General features: G+C 41.9%; 1 protein-coding gene across 1 annotated transcript in view; it reads right to left on the bottom strand.

Moving 5' to 3' along the window:
• The window catches only part of ANKHD1 (ankyrin repeat and KH domain containing 1), a 195988-nt gene that overhangs the window by 24465 nt on the left and 159484 nt on the right, over nucleotides 1-12039 (bottom strand). The window contains exons 23-29 of the mRNA XM_065410006.1: nucleotides 10265-10360; nucleotides 9152-9268; nucleotides 6901-7075; nucleotides 4300-4756; nucleotides 3693-3839; nucleotides 1972-2082; nucleotides 173-322 (exon numbers count right to left, since the gene is read on the bottom strand). Of these exons, the coding sequence (XP_065266078.1) occupies nucleotides 173-322; nucleotides 1972-2082; nucleotides 3693-3839; nucleotides 4300-4756; nucleotides 6901-7075; nucleotides 9152-9268; nucleotides 10265-10360 (1253 nt within the window). The remainder of the gene's footprint in view (nucleotides 1-172; nucleotides 323-1971; nucleotides 2083-3692; nucleotides 3840-4299; nucleotides 4757-6900; nucleotides 7076-9151; nucleotides 9269-10264; nucleotides 10361-12039) is intronic.

The following is a 12039-nucleotide window of genomic DNA, read 5'->3' on the forward strand; positions in this document are numbered from 1 at the left end:
TGGTTTAACTTTGTATAAGTATCAGATTTTCAGCATGTCCTGCTGTCAGAAATGAATGCACTATACACTAGTGCCAAAGAGCCAATATGTCCTACCTTAAAGATAAGCAGACTGTGTAAGAAAAATCTTGTACCGACTCAATTTACAATTATTTTGTTTCCATGTATCGTACCTTATTGTGATCATTCTCTCTCCATTCTTATCTTTTTGTTTGTCCACATCAATATGAGCACCAGTGACATCTTGAATTGCAGTGATGTTGCACCCACCTCTTCCCATTATTCTAGATACGACAGAAGCTGGGACAGATAATTTCTTAGACCTATATCACAAAGATTGCAAATTTGTGAAGTCATTTTGGAGACATTTAAAAAGTGCTAAAATCTCTTTTGTTTGGCAATTGAACATCCCAATATTTTTATATTTCAGGGCAGCAAGTGGTTTTCTGCTGGTATTGAATTCACCCTTTGGAGCCCCTCTAAAACTTCCCCACTGAAGTAACTTGTTACCCTGAGCACTTCTGAAGTTCCTTCAGAACACTTATTCAACCAAGTATATCACATCATACAATATACATGCTGTTTTGGACATATAGTTCTTCATCTTTTGTCCTAACCTGTGTATTTTAAAAAAGTAAGTGAGATGAAATCCTAAGTGACTCTCCTACTTTACATTTTAATTAGCATCAAGCATCTTTGGATCACAGGGATTAGCCACTGGATACAAGTTGCTTCTATAACCAGACTGATAAATTTTTCCAACATATTCACACTGATAATCTTTGAAATACCACCTGCTTGAGCAAGACTTTAAAATCCGGGTCTTGATCTAACATCCCGGTAGAATTAATATCTCCTAGACCTCAAGTGAGAAACCACAAATGCTCTGGAAAATTGCCAGTGACCCTACGCAATGGTTTATAGCAAGCAGGCGAACTGTGCAATTCAAGGGTCCAAAGGGATGCTGGAAGCCACTATGAAGGCAGCACAGATTTTCAGAAGCATATTATTTTTAGGCCATGACACTGCAACCCAAACACTCAATAGACTTATTAAATGAACTGCTAGGATTTTCAAATTCATATGGCATTGGTGGATCAGTGCAGGCATATGGCAATGGGAAGCCTTAGAACACCAGCTATGCTTGCATTCCAGACCCCAGCCAAGGTCCCTTTAGGCCACTCTTGCTCCCCGACTTCAAGCCTGGACCTCTCAAACCCATACATTGCTTTCAAGCTTAACAGTGGCATATTGCAATTTGTGAACTGTACAGTTAGAGGGAATTCCAAGGGGTTTCAGGAAGCACTGTGATGAAGGTTCAAGAATCTGAACAGAACAGACTGTACATCTCTATGTTGCTGCCAGCTTCACCTACGTTTTAAATTTAGTAATCTAAAACGTTAAATATGACTAACAGCAAGAAATTATGCAGGAAATGTATTTCAGTTAATAAACATGTGTAATGTAAAATGGATAGTTTTTACACTTACCATCTGAAAATATTAACATTTTAATTGTCTTGTCTTTTTAAGTTACCTGTCCCCTGCCCTCCACAAAATTCACACTATCTCCCCAATCAATGCTCTTAGAATACACACTGTGCCCTCACCCCCGCATTTCTCATGTTCCAATCCTCTCCCCTTTGGATCTGCATTAGTATAATGACTTTTCTCTATTGGAGCTCCCAATCTCCCCCTCTCCATGACCAAGCTCCCTTCCTCATATAGCTTCCAAGAGCCTTCCACATGATTCACAAGGACCCTAGTTGCATTCCAGTCTCCTTTACCCTCCTCAATCCACTCCCCAAAGTGAACTCCTAGCCATCCTCCCCCACCACCCACTGAGGAATTGCTTCCTTATATGAGCTCTAAATAGCACCCAGAACCCCACTCCTCACCCACCCTCTAATGCCTCCCTCCCCACCCACCAAGCTCATTGTTTTTTAGTTTGAAAAAAATGCCCCAAACAGTACCTTTTTGCTCCTGAACAGCAGCGCCCTCCTCTCTGCAGCTGAAATTGCTCAATTGGTGTTGGCTGCAGAGTGTTGCTAGGGGGAGGATCTTTCAAAACTCTGCCTACTTGCCTGTCAAGGGTAGAAGGGATGTTTTCATTGGTTATTTCTTTGATAGACATCCCTTCTACCCAATAGGGTGCTTTGAGGGTGTGGGAGTTAGGACAGTTCTTGGTCTTGGAATTGGGATAGGCTTTAGGAGCAATAAACATGTGCAACACCTAATTACTTTGAAAAGGACACGTGGGTTGTTAAAAGGCTCTTAGACTACATGCATGCTCTGTTATTCAGGGCAGGGCACAGCAAATTCTGGCCCAGGGTAGACATTTTATGAGCACATTCCTTACTAAACAAATCTTGAGTTCTTAGGGTTATCAAAATCCACCATTTTAGGAAGAAATTTCTAGAACCCCAGCAGCTCTGACAGAACAGAAACAGGATATCAAACACAGTAAAAGTAAAGCAAATGACTAAACTAGGAGACTCAAGAGACCTGTCTGGAGAGGTGTAGCAGCTTCAGGATCAATAGCGGGGTCTGTGTGCAGCCCTGGTAAAGGCAGCTGTCTGCTTTTTAACAGTTTCATGCCTACACGACTCACCAAGTTTGGGGAAAGGGGGAAATCTATGGCTCTTTATTTATCGTGCACACCCCATAACAGGGAGCAATATTTATGAATATACACAATCACCAAAGTAGGGGGAAATTGCACATTTTAATTGGTATGAACCGATGAACTAAAAAGGTCGGAGTTTAACATCTTAGATTTGAATTGCATAGATTTTTCGTTTGCTAAAAAAAGAGAGTTTCCCCAAAACTCACACTTCAAGTCCTCTCTAAAACAGTGTTCCATGCACACAAGCTAAAAGATGCTCTAAAAAGGACATTTAGTCAAAATCCTGCATTTCAGAATATGAGACGCTGAGTCAGGGCTAAATGCAAAAACTTAGGATTTACGTTTTCAGGCTTATCTCACTTCAACAAAGTGAGGAAAAAAAGGTAGAAATTTTAAATAATTTCCAGCTACATATAGACAGAATGAATGACTAAAATATGTCCACAAGCCACCCAATGTAACAAAATTATGTATATTTTCAAGGAAGAGGAAGAGGCCGCCATTTCAGAAACAGAAGCTCTTCAACTATATAACCATGCTCCTAAGTCTATTTTAGGGTCATGAATGAGTTGGAGCAGAATCAGCAGCCAGAATGTGTGTCAACAGAGCATAATGAGCACCATGTCTCAGTCCGTTGTCCACCTCCCTGTGTATCTTCATTGACACCCACTAATCTTTGAGGGAATCCCATGTGAAACTGAAATGTGACAGAGCTTTTGCTGGTGTATTCCTTCATTACCAATGGAGTCTTGGCCTATTCCTCCCCACTTAAAGAAGAGCCAGAACAAACTCCCCCTCCCCCAAGGTGTTTTCTTCTGATTAGTGTCAGGCCCTGGGAAGGATCCCACTCCTACTGTAAAATACTGATGCCATGTTTGGCTTTTCAAATTGTAATTACCACCCATAATTATTGTAATTTGCTTGCAAAGCACTGCTAGCACAAAGGAAGAAGGGCTTTTATAAATCATGACAGTCAGGCTAACGCTGCTGAATGTTCTGTGTAAGTACGCAGTTTAGAAATCAAAAGGTCTATACATAATTTGAAAACACTGAATTAAAACCTATTACCTTCTAACCACTTCTTTCCAGCCTTCTTCTCTTTTCTGACCTCTTTTTGGACTAGTGAGGTTCAGCTTTATGTTTGGAGAGGTCAGAGGCAGGGACACAGATTTATAACTTGCCGATAATGAATTTGGATTAGCGTCACCTTCAAGTCTGGGAACAGAGATGTATTGATTACAGACTAAAAAATAAAAGCAGTTAAAGTACTTGCAGAGCATAAATTTGAGAGGTTAGACAAAACTATCAGTTAAAACAGTTCTCAATTTTTTTTTTTCATTCTCAATGCCCCTATTTAGACTACAGCTTCTGCAATATGGGTGCCAGTCAATGCCAATTAGTGTATTTTGTGTGGTTAATATGTTCACAAGAACTGGACTGAGCCTCCAACTTATTTCACACAGGCTTCTGAGCAGCCATTGGATTGTTTTGACTTTCAGTCATGTACAACTAGTCCAGAATCAAAACTAAACAAAGCAGAATTCTTGGATCCCAGCATCACAAGGTGAGGAGCTTGATCAGATTCTATAAAATCTAAGCAGCAGTAAACAGATTCACAATGGCATAGACCAAGCAGCAGTCATGAGAGGGCAGCATAGAGAAACTGAAGACTCACCTTGTTTGTATTTTTGAAGCCGAGGTGCTTGTCTTCTCTTCCTGAGAAGGGAGCAGTAATGAGGCATATCCCCTATCACCAGAAGAGTTTGTATCCATAGTGAAGTTCAACTCCTGGCTTTTACCTCCACTGCTACTCTCGCTATTGCAATCTGTGCTATCCAGGTTATCAGAATCGCTATTCCCACCTGCACCACCACCTCTTGGCTCTCCGTTTATTTTATTTTTATCTGCTTTTTGCTGTGCTAGAGATATATGCTGATCTGGCAAAATTATCTGCACATTTTGAGGAGTGTCCTTCGTTTTGTTCTTCTTATTTTTTCTATTCGTGCTAGGGGTTGTTACCACATTGGCTCTCTTTTTCCCGAAAACATTTGTGAAAGTAGCTGATGTTGCAGAGATTCCAATTGTGGTTGTAGTGGTTGCGCTCGGAGGCTCTATAGGAACTTCTTGCTCCACTGGGGGGGGGGGAAAAAAAAAGTCAATATACAACATAAAACACATTTAACATAAAAAAAGTCTCACTTGTTAAGGAAATTACAATTAAAGTTACATTTCTGTCAGCTGTCACTAGAGTAATGAATTCAGCCATTCTAGTGATTTAAAAAAATCCTAGATTTGATGTGTGGTTGAAGGGATGCAATGGTAACAACAGAACTAGTTTCACTGGGAACAATGACAGTTGCATGGGAAACTAATGCAGAGCAGGAGCTCTGAAACACTGCAGTGACACAAAAGGCCAGACAAGTAAACTCAGCAAGAGTTTTCATTTCTTCAAGGATGAAATATTTCACCCTCCCGGAGGGGAAATTAGACATTTTAAAAAACTAAATCAAGTCAGTTTTAAAAAGATCATTTCTGCTCAAATCTTTCACTGTTAGCACAGAACAAGCACAGTTCATTATCTGCACTAAAATCCCAAAGTAAGTTATTTAGGGTACAAAACAATGCTTAGGAAACCTGAAATTTTAAAAGCTATACTTCCATGATTTTTGCTTTGTACACCAACACTACTCCTGCCATAGTGACCACTGTGCACAGAACCAATTGATATAGTCAGCCTGCCATTAAGACTTCATCAAAAATACAAAATTTGAGACATGTGTACACACACTACACATACAAAAGCTCCATTCTATCACTAGTACAGATGTGCATTTTCATAGTGGGAAGCATTTAACAATGGCAGACTATACTTTACTCCTGAGGGAATTCTGTGTCAAAAAATAAAAATTCTGCGCACAGTATTTTAAAATTCTGCAAATTTTATTGGTCAGTAAATACATGTGGAGGCTCTGGCATGGCAGTGGGGAGCACATGCCGCTGGCTGCATGGAGGTGGGAGATCACCCTGCAGCCACCCACCTGGGGACACAAACTTGGTGGTGAGGTTGCTCCTGATGCTGACAGCACAAGGGCTGGGCCTGCTCTAGAAACACCCTGCGGCCCTGCCCCTCTGTGTCAGGTGCATGAGGTGTGGGCAAGTAGGCTCAGCCCAGCAGGATCCAAGTGTGGAGTGGCTTAGTGTGTGGGGGATCTAGGTGTGGGGTAAGAGGGTTCTGTGTGGGGAAATGTGGGTGCAGGTGGCTCACGGCAGGAGTCAATGCAGGGGGGGAGATTTGGATGCATATGGGCTCGTTGAGGGGTTCAGGTGAAGGTGGTTGGGGCTTGGTGGGGGGGTCTGGGTGAAGGCATTGGGGTTCTGGATGCAGAGGTTGAGGCTCAGCAGGACGGGGGTCTGGGTGTGTGTGGGGGGGTCTGGGTGCTGGGGAAGTTGGACTCATTGGGGGAGGACCAGGTATAAAGGGGTGGGGCATGTCAGGGTGGGGGCCTGGGTGCAGCTAGTTGGGTTTCAGTGGGTGTGTCTCTAGGTGAAGGGGGCTCATCAGGAGGGCCTCTGGATGCAGACCGTGAAACTCAGTGGGGGGGCCCAAATGCACAGGGGAGCAGCTGCCCACACAGTGACCCCTGCAGCTGAGGAATGATAGGGGCAGGAAGTGTGTGTGGGGGGGGGCGCGGAACTTCCTGCAGCTGGGGCAGGTTTCTGGAGGTGGGTCTGACTCAGCCATAAGCCTGGCCCTGGCCACTTCTTGCAGAGGAAGAGCAAGTCCCATCCTCCCCTGCCTCCAGCCCAGCCAGGATTAACAGCTGAGTCCAGAGCAGTGTAGGAGCCAACAGGGCATTCCCAACCCCCGCCGGCTTCTCCAAGTGACTGAAACAACATGCCTGCACTGCTGCGGAGGAGTACCTGACTGCTCTTGGGCTTCCCTTTGCTTTCCCAGCAGAAAGTCATTTTTCTGAGGGGAAGCAAAGAAAACTGCAGGGGACATGAATTCTGCGCATGTGCAGTAGTGAAGAATTTTCCCAAGAGTAATACTTTCTTAAACATTTTAAATGTTTATTTTTTACACTGAGTTCTTGCAGATATGTAGGAAGAATATTCAGAGTGAATAAACCTACTGTCCAACTGCTTCTCCTTTCCAGTATGAAGAAAACGATGGCAGCTAAAATATCTTTTCACCAAGAAGGATTTAGAAACATTTATACAATCCAACAAGTGCTTTCCCCCCCATAGAATAGTAAAAACATTAGATGTTCTTCACCTTCATCATCATTCTCCTCTTCATCATCATCTTCTTGCAGCTCTAAAGTTTCCTTAGGTTTGTTTTCCTCATCTTCCTCTTGTTTTCTTTTTTGCTCCTCTTTCTTCTTCTTTCTCTTTTCCTTTCTCTTTTCTCTCTTAGCTGCAAGAGCCTGTTTTCTGCTCTCTTCTCTTGACTATGGGAAAAGCATTAATATTTAGTTCTACCATGCATTAATACCAAAGATTAATATTCTCTTATGCTTACAAATTCAGGGCTTCAATGGAAAAAATATCTGAGGCGCAGATAATCATGAAAAATTCCGTTATGGCCTGAATCATTATGCAGAAAGCCATGATAATGACAGCAGAATGAAGAGAAATTAAATAGAAGTAGTAGTGGACTAGATGGAATTGCAGTTTTCATAATGAGACTTATCAAGGAAAAAAAGAAGAAAGAAATCAGTCAGCAAACTGCATGCAACCAGAATGATAGAGATGTGTGTTAAAACAATTTAGTATATATTTTAATGGGATATCACTGTAATCTTGCATAATCTCAGACTAAATTACAAAAATGTGTTGAAAAACCTGAGCTAGTGAAAGAATTTCTGGAGCAACCTTTACATCTTTCACTCAGAAGGCTCACAGAGTACTTTATGTGCTACATATAGCTATCATGTTATCAGTTGCTGAAATACAGTTACTTCTTGGGTACAATGAGGCAGTCAGTTAGTACCAACAACACTAAACTGTAGGTTAACAGCTGAAGTGAAAAATAACTAACTGAAATTTAATGCGACACAAAAGGAGGCTAATTAGTCAAAATGGAATTTGGTAAAACTTCTCTATTGTGAAAAATATCATGGTGAGTTAATTATCGTAAAGAGTCAAAAGCTCCACTTTAGATCTCCTGGGGGGGAAAAAAAAAAAAAAAAGGTGCCTTCAGCAGTACAGCACCCAATAATGCTATTCTGGGCACTGCAGCATTATCAAACTGAGGACTGTTACTTATTGAGTCAGTCACTGATTGTACTACTTGCAGCACCTGGGGATGGGAGTAATTCCTTCAAAGTCTCATATCCAACTGGCCATGCTGAACTCTGTTTAACTGATCTGACAGCTCAAAGGTCTGCTTCAAGATAAGTCATAGAACAAGCTGATATTGTTTTGTATATATTAACAGTTTTAACTGAAGACATTTTCCTCATGCTTTCACATTCTGCATCCAAATAAAGTACAGAGTAATGCAAAATGCTGGCAAACAGCTTAATTAACCAAAAAAGTAACAAGCCTAAAATTTCCTAAAAGGAACTAGGTTGCACAGTGCAGCCCCAAGAGACACTACTATTCAAATAGAGCTGAGCTTGTGCACTTAGGGCACATGCATCTTCTACAATGGAGATGCATACAGGCAATGAATGAAGAATAGAGTATTTCATCATCATACTCCAGCTGCAGCCAGGCAGAGATGCCAAATCCACTGAATTGTGACATCTAAATAAGGCACTTCAATTTTGGTTTTTAATTTTTTTGTTAATTTAATGGGAATTTATCAGTGTATAGTCAACATTTTTTAGAAACGGTTATAATCGTAAAAACCAGAAACAAAGGGCAACAGTGGCGTGGGGGGGTTCCTGGTACTCACAGCATGCAGCAGGTGGAGGTACTCACTGAAACAACAGCTGAAGAAGCCTTCCAGCTCCCTGCCCTTCTCACTCCCCACTATGCAGAGGAAGCAAATGAGCCACATTGAGGGGCTGGGGTCAAGAGGAGAGTGGAAGGCTGCACCCTGTGAGTACTGACCCCCCCCGCCGGCCAGAGCCCCTCCTGAGGTTCAGTCCTGGAGCAGTGCTAAAGGGCAGGGATAAGAAGGGGGCTCTGTCTGGTGGGGAGGGGCCAGCATTCAGGGTGTGCAGCCTTCTGCTCCCTGCAGGCCTAATGCCATAGCGGTCAGGTGGTCTTGGCTGCCATACCCCCTGGCATTTGCCTGAAAAATTCTCGGGTCCCAAAAAAGCCAAAGTTGGGTGAAAAAAAAACCCAGTACAACCAAAGCGGTTTCTATAAGCCACCTTTTGGGTTAATTATCTATTTACTTACATATCCCCAAATCCACCTTTTATATTTAAAAACAGCATTAATTTATATTTTGTAACAGTTACAGATTTGAAGTAGGGAAAACCTGTAAGCTTACACACATCTGAAAGAAAGAGTTGCCATATGCAGATGCACTGGCCAAGAACTAACCTAAGATGACAGATTTCGCCACTCACCTTTTCCAGGTCAAGCTCCTTCAGCAGGATACTGGCGTTCTTATTTGCTTCTGCAGCTTGCTGGTCTTTAGCCTTCACAATTGTCTCCACACACTGGTGACACTTCTTCAATAGTTCCTGAAGAATAAGTTATTTTATTAAAGCAATCCTGAAAATCTGAAGTTAATTATTGCAGCTTGCTCTTAAAGTGTATGATTGGCTCACTGGTACTTCTAAACATACAACTACTCCAATATGCTAAGATACAGAGTGCTAACATTTGTGAAGTAGCTTTTTTAGAAATAGTTTTGCAATAAAGGAAGCACATTATTCCTCCCAGTTTGGGTAGTTTCCTGAACATCTGAAAAGTTCCTCTAATAGGTATGAAGTCTTTTTAAAATTAGAAATAAATGCGTTAAGTTGGTCCCCATTCCTTCATTACTTTAATATTTAAAAAACTGTCCTAAAAAACCAAGAATAAAATTGAATTCAAGAGGTTTTGCTGCTGGCCTTTCCCCTTAATACTCTACTGTTCTGAAGTAGAAGGAAGAATAACTAAGTTACATATGACTCACTTTGATAGAGAGTGACAGAATAGTTGGCTGTAACCTAACTTTTGAAACTTTTTCATTTTTCTACAGCTAGATTTGTTAACATTATTTTAATCTGATTTAAGAGAAAAAAGTGATTAATCCATGATGGAAAGATTTAAATAAGTTGCTGTATAAAAACTGAAATAATTTTATATTTTATTCTTGTTACATTTATATATGTATTTTAAGATTCCACAAAGAAATTTTTTAGCTCCAGAATTTTAAGGGTCAAAGATAGGCATTTCATGTATGCTCAGAAAGAAGCATCTGGTGGTGCTCTGGGCAAGGCAAAGGCCACATAAATAGTGGGAAGAGAAAGTTTCACATAGTAGTAACAAAGCTCAATTATCCATTCAGTCTTTAAATGGCCTTGGATCTACCATTTGGGCACCAAACTTTTAATAGGAGACAACACGTTAACAACATTCAAAATGTGTGGTTTCAATTTTATATACTTGTTAAGACCTCGGTATGGTTACCTTCGTATTTTTTAATATTCTTAATGCACTAAGTCTACTCTCAAAAAGTCAGTTAAACTCACCTTGTCAGTTATAGTTGCTATATATCGCATGCACTCAATGTCTGAAGGAAACTGGTTAACTTCTTTCACTAGGTACTGAACTACTTTCACATGACCCTGTAAAATAAAATAAATAAAATAAAATTCTAGTGTCCTGTAAATACAAAAGTGAGTGGATGACAATTTTAGCTGACATAACAGTTATAAAGCTAACATCTGAAATGGTAATTTAAAATAAAATGTTGCCAAGTACCAACACATCTATTAGTGTTTGTAAAGTACTGAGAATGAGCTTAGTGGTGTACAAAACAGTAGCAAAGATAGTCCCTTCCCCAAATAGCTTCCCGTCTAAAAGATAAAGGACAAGACATATTGGGAGAGATTTTTTTTTAAAATTAATTTAATAAGCTCAATTTTTGTGAGCATTGGGGATGCGTCTCTGTCAAACTATGTACTCTGTATTGCATCAGGGGCTCTACTTTGTGTTGTAGCCTCCTTTGTGGATTAATAAATAATATCACTTAACTCTTATAACACACTTCTCATTAGTAGATCTCAAAGCACTTTACAAAGGAGGCAGGCACCCTCAGCCCCATTTTATGGATGGGGAAACTGCAGCACTCCATTGAACTGACTTGCCCAGGTCAATGCCTGAGTGAAAATAGAATTGCGGTCTCCTGAGTCCCAGTTCAGTGTTCTGCCCACCAAGTCACACTGCCTCCAATTTGTAAAAGGGGCTTAACACCTAAAGGAAAGATTATGCTTGAGAAGCTATGACAGAGCAATCCAGGGCCAGCAACGTTGACTGACTCTCCCATACTGGAACAATGGGTTTTTCCACTAACAGGGCCTCTGACTTTGAATCTGTGTCTACACAGAAGCTGATAGGGAGGGGGCTGGAGCCTGGAACTCCCCTATCTGAAGCAAATGGGGAAAAAGGGGGACATAGGTGGGGACTCCATGGGTGCTCCAGGAGCTGGGAGAGGGCGAGGGGAGAGGGCGGAACTGGGTAGGAAGAAGTGGGGCAGAGGTGGAGCGGGGGCAGGAAGAGGCGGGGATGGGGCCTTGGGGAAAGGGGTGGAGTGGGGCCAGAGCGGGGGGTTGAGCATCCCTGGCACTTTGGAAAGTCAGCAAATAGAAAAAGAAGTGTGTTTCTCCGAGTCAAAGGGGTGACCACCACCACCACCACATCCAAAACCACCTGGCTAAGGAGGAGGGAAGGTATGCCTAAGCCTATGGATGCTTACCGAATCCAGGACTCTCAGATAGGGTGAGATCAGCCCTAGGGCAACCGCATTCAGGATTGTGTGTTAGATGTGAAAGACTTGCAACTCTCTACTGTGCTGTATTAGGAGTAAATTATCTGTGCTTAAGAAATTCCTTTGCTAAACTTGTGTTCCTCCTTGCTTTCCTGCCATGTTGTCCCGGAACAGTTTAACAAGAAACCCGAGCTCCCATAGCCAGGTGGACTCTGGGGTAACATGTCTAAGCTACTAGGCGCTTGGGAGGGCTGTGGCACTGCTACCATGGTCTAAGGCAGTTGGAATGCAGGGTCCCACTGCTCAAGAAGCATGTTGGACACGGAGTCTGCATTGGGAAGTGTGCCTGTGACCCAGAGCTAGCAACAGTGACCAGCCACTATCCAGATCCAGAAAATGCACAAGTGGATTCAGCAATTGGGTCAGTTTAAAACAGACTGGTGTTCATCAAGACAGGGGGCGAGGGCAGGTTGTTGACACTGACATCTGTGGTGGACTTGAAAGGAGGAGAGGATGGTTGGCCGGAGACCTGTGATG

The sequence above is a fragment of the Emys orbicularis genome, chromosome 8 (genome assembly GCF_028017835.1).
Source record: "Emys orbicularis isolate rEmyOrb1 chromosome 8, rEmyOrb1.hap1, whole genome shotgun sequence".
NCBI classification, from domain to species: Eukaryota; Metazoa; Chordata; order Testudines; family Emydidae; genus Emys; species Emys orbicularis.